The sequence below is a fragment of the Chionomys nivalis genome, chromosome 25, assembly GCF_950005125.1.
Source record: "Chionomys nivalis chromosome 25, mChiNiv1.1, whole genome shotgun sequence".
NCBI lineage: Eukaryota > Metazoa > Chordata > Mammalia > Rodentia > Cricetidae > Chionomys > Chionomys nivalis.
In genome coordinates, this window is record NC_080110.1 from 42,397,839 (window position 1) to 42,407,703 (window position 9,865).

The 9,865-nt window shown below is 46.2% G+C and overlaps 1 protein-coding gene across 1 annotated transcript; it reads left to right on the top strand.

The window, feature by feature from the left end:
- Nucleotides 1–1,262: 1,262 nt before the first annotated feature.
- Nucleotides 1,263–1,846, top strand: LOC130866466 (60S ribosomal protein L11). The gene has a single exon (XM_057757935.1). It carries the CDS (start codon nt 1,275–1,277, stop codon nt 1,809–1,811), a length of 537 nt encoding a protein of 178 aa, XP_057613918.1. The 5' UTR covers nt 1,263–1,274; the 3' UTR covers nt 1,812–1,846.
- The last annotated feature ends 8,019 nt before the right edge of the window (nt 1,847–9,865 follow it).

Here is a 9,865-nt window from a genome sequence, read left to right on the forward strand (position 1 = left end):
AAAAGGAGGTTTGGCGCCCTCTAGTGGCACCACAAGGAAGAGGCAGGAAAGATGGCTCTGTGGTAAAGAGCTTTGCCTGCTGAGTTTGATGAGGCCAAGAACAGACATAGAGTCGGGGCACAGGGCCAGGGCCCACGTTGTTGTGACTGAATGAGGCAAAAGCTCTTGTTAGGATGTTAAAGACTCACAGCTCTATCACCATGAGCCAGCGTGCTTCAGAGACAACACCAAGGAGAGTAAGGCAAGATGGCTAGAAGAAGAAAATATTGGCATGTTCATGTGCCTGAAGAAGAACTCATATCCAAGACAATCAAAGGACTACAAACACCAGCAAAATGTTAACCTATTTAAAGCCAGAGAAACAATTTATCTAGACCTCCTCTATGAGGTACATGAATGGCCAATAGGTCCATGCAGACCCCTGTACTCCACATGTCAGGGAAATGGAGATGTGATCCACACACCACATTGAGTAAACCTGGTTTAGTAAAAGAAGTTGAAAAACGGGTTGGAGAGATGGCTCAGTGGTTAAGAGCATTGCCTGCTCTTCCAAAGTTCAGAAGTTCGATTCCTGGGAATCACATAGTTGCTCTCAAAATGAGGTTTGGTGCCCTCTACTGGCAACAGAGGGGAGAGGCAGGAGAGATGGCTCAGTGGTTAAGAGCATTACCTGCTCTTCCAAAGTTCAGAAGTTCGATTCCTGGAAATCACATAATTGCTCTCAAAATGAGGTTTGGTGCCCTCTACTGGCAACAGAAGGAAGAGGCAGGAGAGATGGCTCAGTGGTTAAGAGCATTGCCTGCTGAGGTTGATGAGGCCAAGTGGACACATACAGCCAGGGCCCCCGTTGTTGTCTCAGAATCAGGCAAAACATTTTGTTAGGATAATAAAGACTCACAGCTCTATCAGCATGAGCCTGCATGCTTCAGGGACACCACCAAGCAGAATGAGGAAAGATGGTTAGAAGAAGAAAATACAGGCATGTTCATGTTCCTTAAGAAGAACTCACATCCAAGACATCCAAAGGACGACAAACACCAGCAAAAGGTTTACCAATTTAAAGCCAGACAAACAATTTATCTAGACTTCATCTATGAGGTACGCGAACGGCCAATATGTCCATGGAGACCCCTGTACTCCACATGTTAGTGGAATGCAGATATGATCCACACACCACATTGAGTAAACCTGGTTTAGTTCAAGAAGTTGAAAAACGGGTTGGAGAGATGGCTCAGTGGTTAAGAACATTGCCTGCTCTCTTCCTGTTCTCCATCATGTCGCAAGATCAAGGTGAAAAGGAGAACCCCATGCGGGAACTTCGCATCCGCAAGCTCTGCCTCAATATCTGTGTTGGGGAGAGCGGGGACAGACTGACCCGGGCAGCCAAGGTGTTGGAGCAGCTCACAGGCCAGACACCTGTCTTTTCCAAAGCTAGGTACACCGTGAGGTCCTTCGGCATCAGGAGAAATGAAAAGATTGCTGTTCATTGTACTGTCCGTGGAGCCAAGGCAGAAGAGATTCTGGAGAAAGGCCTGAAGGTGCGGGAGTATGAGTTGCGGAAAAATAACTTCTCAGATACTGGGAACTTCGGCTTTGGGATTCAAGAACACATTGACCTGGGCATCAAATATGACCCAAGCATTGGGATCTACGGCCTGGACTTCTATGTGGTGCTCGGCAGGCCAGGTTTCAGCATCGCAGACAAGAAGCGCAGGACAGGCTGCATTGGGGCCAAACACAGAATCAGCAAAGAGGAAGCCATGCGCTGGTTCCAGCAGAAGTATGATGGGATCATCCTTCCTGGCAAATAAATTTTATCCAAAAGGCCAATAAAATTTTTCTCAGAAACAAAAAAAAAAAAAAAAAAAAAAGAACATTGCCTGCTCTTCCAACCTCCTGAACTGAATTCCAGGCAAACACATAATGGCTCACAACCATCTGCAATGAGGTCTTGTGCCCTCTTTGGGATACAGAAAGAAGAGCTGGGGAGATAGCTCAGTGGTTAAGAGCTTTGCCTGCCCTTCCAAAGGTCAGAAGTTCGATTCCTGGCAACCACATAATTGCTCTCAAAAGGAGGTTTGGTGCCCTCTACTGGCAACAGAAGGAAGATGCAAGAGAGATGGCTCAATGGTTAAGAGAATTGCCTGCTCTTCCAACCTCCTGAATTCAATTCCAGGCGACCACATAATGGGTCACAACCATCTGCCATGAGGTCTTGTGCCCTCTTTTGGCTACAGTAAGAAGAGCTGGAGAGATAGCTCAGTGGTTAAGAGCATTGGTTGCCCTTCCAAAGGTCAGAAGTTCGATTCCTGGGAACCACGTAATTGCTCTCAAAAGGAGGTTTGGCGCCCTCTAGTGGCACCACAAGGAAGAGGCAGGAGAGATGGCTCTGTGGTAAAGAGCTTTGCCTGCTGAGTTTGATGAGGCCAAGAACAGACATAGAGTCGGGGCACAGGGCCAGGGCCCACGTTGTTGTGACTGAATGAGGCAAAAGCTCTTGTTAGGATGTTAAAGACTCACAGCTCTATCACCATGAGCCAGCGTGCTTCAGAGACAACACCAAGGAGAGTAAGGCAAGATGGCTAGAAGAAGAAAATATTGGCATGTTCATGTGCCTGAAGAAGAACTCATATCCAAGACAATCAAAGGACTACAAACACCAGCAAAATGTTAACCTACTTAAAGCCAGAGAAACAATTTATCTAGACCTCCTCTATGAGGTACATGAATGGCCAATAGGTCCATGCAGACCCCTGTACTCCACATGTCAGGGAAATGGAGATGTGATCCACACACCACATTGACTAAAGCTGGTTTAGTAAAAGAAGTTGAAAAACGGGTTGGAGAGATGGCTCAGTGGTTAAGAGCATTGCCTGCTCTTCCAAAGGTCAGAAGTTCGATTCCTGGAAATCACATAATTGCTCTCAAAAGGAGGTTTGGTGCCCTCTACTGGCAACATAAGGAAGAGGCATGAGAGATGGCTCCGTGGTTAAGATCATTGCCTCCTCTTCCACCTCCTGAATTCTATTCCAGGCAACCACATAATGGCTCACAACCATCTGCAATGAGGTCTTGTGCCCTCTTTTGGATACAAAAATAAGAGCCGGGGTGTTAGCTCAGTGGATAAGAGCTTTGGCTGCCCTTACAAAGGTCAGAAGTTCCATTCCTGGCAATCCCATAATTGCTCTCAAAAGGTAGATTTGGTGCCCTTTACTGGCAAAAAAGAAGAGGCATGAGAGATGGTTCAGTGCTTAAGAGCATTGCCTGCTCTTAGAACCTCCTGAAATCAATTGCAGGCAACCACATAATGATTCACAACCATCTGCCATGAGGTCTTGTGCCCTCTTTTGGCTACAGTAAGAAAAGCAGGAGAGATAGGTCAGTGGTTGAGAACATTGGCTGCCCTTCCGAAGGTCAGAAGTTCGATTCCTGGCTACCAAATAATTGCTCTCAAAAGGAGGTTTGGCGCCCTCTAGTGGCACCACAAGGAAGAGGCAAGAGAGATGGCTCTGTGGTAAAGAGCATTGCCTGCTGAGTTTGATGAGACCACAGACAGACATAGAGTCAGGGCCAAAGGCCAGGGCCCGCGTTGTTGTGACTGAATGAGGCCAAAGCTTTTGTTAGGATCTTAAAGGCTCACAGCTCTATCACGACGAGCCAGCGTGCTTCAGAGACAACACCAAGGAGAGTAAGGCAAGATGACTAGAAGAAGAAAATACAGGCATGTTCATGTTCCTGAAGAACTCACATCCAAGACATCCAAAGGACGACAAACACCAGCAAAAGGTGTACCAATTTTAAGCCAGAGAAACAATTTATCTAGACCTCCTCTATGAGGTACACGAACGGCCAATAGGTCCACGGAGACCCCTGTACTCCACATGTTAGGGAAATGGAGATGTGATCCACACACCACATTGAGTAAACCTGGTTTAGTAAAAGAAGTTGAAAAACGGGTTGGAGAGATGGCTCAGTGGTTAAGAGCATTGCCTGCTCTTTCAAAGTTCAGAAGTTCGATTCCTGGGAATCACATAGTTGCTCTCAAAATGAGGTTTGGTGCCCTCTACTGGCAACAGAGGGGAGAGGCATGAGAGATGGCTCAGTGGTTAAGAGCATTGCCTGCTCTTCCAAAGTTCAGAAGTTCGATTCCTGGAAATCACATAATTGCTCTCAAAATGAGGTTTGGAGCCCTCTACTGGCAACAGAAGGAAGAGGCAGGAGAGATGGCTCAGTGGTTAAGAGCATTGCCTGCTGAAGTTGATGAGGCCAAGTGGACACATACAGCCAGGGCCCCCGTTGTTGTCTCAGAATCAGGCAAAACATTTTGTTAGGATAATAAAGACTCACAGCTCTATCAGCATGAGCCTGCATGCTTCAGGGACACCACCAAGCAGAATGAGGAAAGATGGTTAGAAGAAGAAAATACAGGCATGTTCATGTTCCTTAAGAAGAACTCACATCCAAGACATCCAAAGGACGACAAACACCAGCAAAAGGTTTACCAATTTAAAGCCAGACAAACAATTTATCTAGACTTCATCTATGAGGTATGCGAACGGCCAATATGTCCATGGAGACCCCTGTACTCCACATGTTAGTGGAATGCAGATATGATCCACACACCACATTGAGTAAACCTGGTTTAGTTCAAGAAGTTGAAAAACGGGTTGGAGAGATGGCTCAGTGGTTAAGAACATTGCCTGCTCTTCCAACCTCCTGAACTGAATTGCAGGCAACCACATAATGGCTCACAACCATCTGCAATGAGGTCTTGTGCCCTCTTTTGGATACAGAAAGAAGAGCTGGGGAGATAGCTCAGTCGTTAAGAGCTTTGCCTGCCCTTCCAAAGGTCAGAAGTTCGATTCCTGGCAACCACATAATTGCTCTCAAAAGGAGGTTCGGTGCCCTCTACTGGCAACAGAAGGAAGAGGCAGGAGAGATGGGTCAGTGGTTAAGAGCATTGCCTGCTGAGGTTGATGAGGCCAAGTGGACACATACAGCCAGGGCCCCCGTTGTTGTCTCAGAATCAGGCAAAACATTTTGTTAGGATAATAAAGACTCACAGCTCTATCAGCATGAGCCTGCATGCTTCAGGGACACCACCAAACAGAATGAGGAAAGATGGTTAGAAGAAGAAAATACAGGCATGTTCATGTTCCTTAAGAAGAACTCACATCCAAGACATCCAAAGGACGACAAACACCAGCAAAAGGTTTACCAATTTAAAGCCAGACAAACAATTTGTCTAGACTTTATCTATGAGGTACGCGAACGGCAAATATGTCCATGGCGACCCCTGTACTCCACATGTTAGTGGAATGCAGATATGATCCACACACCACATTGACTAAATCTGGTTTAGTTCAAGAAGTTGAAAAACGGGTTGGAGAGATGGCTCATTGGTTAAGAACATTGCCTGCTCTTCCAACCTCCTGAACTGAATTCCAGGCAAACACATAATGGCTCACAACCATCTGCAATGAGGTCTTGTGCCCTCTTTGGGATACAGAAAGAAGAGCTGGGGAGATAGCTCAGTGGTTAAGAGCTTTGCCTGCCCTTCCAAAGGTCAGAAGTTCGATTCCTGGCAACCACATAATAGCTCTCAAAAGGAGGTTTGGTGCCCTCTACTGGCAACAGAAGGAAGATGCAAGAGAGATGGCTCAATGGTTAAGAGAATTGCCTGCTCTTCCAACCTCCTGAATTCAATTCCAGGCGACCACATAATGGGTCACAACCATCTGCCATGAGGTCTTGTGCCCTCTTTTGGCTACAGTAAGAAGAGCTGGAGAGACAGCTCAGTGGTTAAGAGCATTGGTTGCCCTTCCAAAGGTCAGAAGTTCGATTCCTGGGAACCACGTAATTGCTCTCAAAAGGAGGTTTGGCGCCCTCTACTGGCAACATAAGGAAGAGGCATGAGAGATGGCTCCGTGGTAAAGAGCTTTGCCTGCTGAGTTTGATGAGGCCAAGAACAGACATAGAGTCGGGGCACAGGGCCAGGGCCCACGTTGCTGTGACTGAATGAGGCAAAAGCTCTTGTTAGGATGTTAAAGACTCACAGCTCTATCACCATGAGCCAGCGTGCTTCAGAGACAACACCAAGGAGAGTAAGGCAAGATGGCTAGAAGAAGAAAATATTGGCATGTTCATGTGCCTGAAGAAGAACTCATATCCAAGACAATCAAAGGACTACAAACACCAGCAAAATGTTAACCTACTTAAAGCCAGAGAAACAATTTATCTAGACCTCCTCTATGAGGTACATGAATGGCCAATAGGTCCATGCAGACCCCTGTACTCCACATGTCAGGGAAATGGAGATGTGATCCACACACCACATTGACTAAAGCTGGTTTAGTAAAAGAAGTTGAAAAACGGGTTGGAGAGATGGCTCAGTGGTTAAGAGCATTGCCTGCTCTTCCAAAGGTCAGAAGTTCGATTCCTGGAAATCACATAATTGCTCTCAAAAGGAGGTTTGGTGCCCTCTACTGGCAACATAAGGAAGAGGCATGAGAGATGGCTCCGTGGTTAAGATCATTGCCTCCTCTTCCAACCTCCTGAATTCTATTCCAGGCAACCACATAATGGCTCACAACCATCTGCAATGAGGTCTTGTGCCCTCTTTTGGATACAAAAATAAGAGCTGGGGTGTTAGCTCAGTGGATAAGAGCTTTGGCTGCCCTTCCAAAGGTCAGAAGTTCCATTCCTGGCAATCCCATAATTGCTCTCAAAAGGTAGATTTGGTGCCCTTTACTGGCAAAAAAGAAGAGGCATGAGAGATGGTTCAGTGCTTAAGAGCATTGCCTGCTCTTAGAACCTCCTGAAATCAATTGAAGGCAACCACATAATGATTCACAACCATCTGCCATGAGGTCTTGTGCCCTCTTTTGGCTACAGTAAGAAAAGCAGGAGAGATAGGTCAGTGGTTGAGAACATTGGCTGCCCTTCCGAAGGTCAGAAGTTCGATTCCTGGCTACCAAATAATTGCTCTCAAAAGGAGGTTTGGCGCCCTCTAGTGGCACCACAAGGAAGAGGCAAGAGAGATGGCTCTGTGGTTAAGAGCATTGCCTGCTGAAGTTGATGAGGCCAAGTGGACACATACAGCCAGGGCCCCCGTTGTTGTCTCAGAATCAGGCAAAACATTTTGTTAGGATAATAAAGACTCACAGCTCTATCAGCATGAGCCTGCATGCTTCAGGGACACCACCAAGCAGAATGAGGAAAGATGGTTAGAAGAAGAAAATACAGGCATGTTCATGTTCCTTAAGAAGAACTCACATCCAAGACATCCAAAGGACGACAAACACCAGCAAAAGGTTTACCAATTTAAAGCCAGACAAACAATTTATCTAGACTTCATCTATGAGGTACGCGAACGGCCAATATGTCCATGGAGACCCCTGTACTCCACATGTTAGTGGAATGCAGATATGATCCACACACCACATTGAGTAAACCTGGTTTAGTTCAAGAAGTTGAAAAACGGGTTGGAGAGATGGCTCAGTGGTTAAGAACATTGCCTGCTCTTCCAACCTCCTGAACTGAATTGCAGGCAACCACATAATGGCTCACAACCATCTGCAATGAGGTCTTGTGCCCTCTTTTGGATACAGAAAGAAGAGCTGGGGAGATAGCTCAGTGGTTAAGAGCTTTGCCTGCCCTTCCAAAGGTCAGAAGTTCGATTCCTGGCAACCACATAATTGCTCTCAAAAGGAGGTTTGGTGCCCTCTACTGGCAACAGAAGGAAGAGGCAGGAGAGATGGCTCAGTGGTTAAGAGCATTGCCTGCTGAGGTTGATGAGGCCAAGTGGACACATACAGCCAGGGCCCCCGTTGTTGTCTCAGAATCAGGCAAAACATTTTGTTAGGATAATAAAGACTCACAGCTCTATCAGCATGAGCCTGCATGCTTCAGGTACACCACCAAGCAGAATGAGGAAAGATGGTTAGAAGAAGAAAATACAGGCATCTTCATGTTCCTTAAGAAGAACTCACATCCAAGACATCCAAAGGACGACAAACACCAGCAAAAGGTTTACCAATTTAAAGCCAGACAAACAATTTGTCTAGACTTTATCTATGAGGTACGCGAACGGCCAATATGTCCATGGCGACCCCTGTACTCCACATGTTAGTGGAATGCAGATATGATCCACACACCACATTGAGTAAACCTGGTTTAGTTCAAGAAGTTGAAAAACGGGTTGGAGAGATGGCTCAGTGGTTAAGAACATTGCCTGCTCTTCCAACCTCCTGAACTGAATTCCAGGCAACCACATAATGGCTCACAACCATCTGCAATGAGGTCTTGTGCCCTCTTTGGGATACAGAAAGAAGAGCTGGGGAGATAGCTCCGTGGTTAAGAGCTTTGCCTGCCCTTCCAAAGGTCAGAAGTTCGATTCATGGCAACCACATAATTGCTCTCAAAAGGAGGTTTGGTGCCCTCTACTGGCAACAGAAGGAAGATGCAAGAGAGATGGCTCAATGGTTAAGAGAATTGCCTGCTCTTCCAACCTCCTGAATTCAATTCCAGGCGACCACATAATGGGTCACAACCATCTGCCATGAGGTCTTGTGCCCTCTTTTGGCTACAGTAAGAAGAGCTGGAGAGACAGCTCAGTGGTTAAGAGCATTGGTTGCCCTTCCAAAGGTCAGAAGTTCGATTCCTGGGAACCACGTAATTGCTCTCAAAAGGAGGTTTGGCGCCCTCTAGTGGCACCACAAGGAAGAGGCAGGAAAGATGGCTCTGTGGTAAAGAGCTTTGCCTGCTGAGTTTGATGAGGCCAAGAACAGACATAGAGTCGGGGCACAGGGCCAGGGCCCACGTTGTTGTGACTGAATGAGGCAAAAGCTCTTGTTAGGATGTTAAAGACTCACAGCTCTATCACCATGAGCCAGCGTGCTTCAGAGACAACACCAAGGAGAGTAAGGCAAGATGGCTAGAAGAAGAAAATATTGGCATGTTCATGTGCCTGAAGAAGAACTCATATCCAAGACAATCAAAGGACTACAAACACCAGCAAAATGTTAACCTATTTAAAGCCAGAGAAACAATTTATCTAGACCTCCTCTATGAGGTACATGAATGGCCAATAGGTCCATGCAGACCCCTGTACTCCACACGTTAGGGAAATGGAGATGTGATCCACACACCACATTGACTAAAGCTGGTTTAGTAAAAGAAGTTGAAAAACGGGTTGGAGAGATGGCTCAGTGGTTAAGAGCATTGCCTGCTCTTCCAAAGTTCAGAAGTTCGATTCCTGGAAATCACATAATTGCTCTCAAAAGGAGGTTTGGTGCCCTCTACTGGCAACATAAGGAAGAGGCATGAGAGATGGCTCCGTGGTTAAGATCATTGCCTCCTCTTCCAACCTCCTGAATTCAATTCCAGGCAACCACATAATGGCTCACAACCATCTGCAATGAGGTCTTGTGCCCTCTTTTGGATACAAAAATAAGAGCTGGGGTGTTAGCTCAGTGGATAAGAGCTTTGGCTGCCCTTCCAAAGGTCAGAAGTTCCATTCCTGGCAATCCCATAATGTGGTGGCGCAAATGAATGTAGACAGATTATATAGATATTTACAGCTTTAATAAGGAAATAAACTTACAGGACCAAAGGTTCTCGCGGTGTACCGGAAAAGCGGAGCAAAAGAAAATGGCTGCTGGGCTCACGCCCGGCAGATTTATCCGTAAACATTAGCCCGAGGCGAACACGCCCCCAATGGGTGGGGCTATGTCCCTACATCTCCCCCTTTTGTCTAAATAAGATAGAACCAAACCAAATACAACTATATACAATAATAACAAATAATAAATATAACAAACAATATTGAGAACAAAACTTTTGCTAAACATTCTATCTCAAGGAG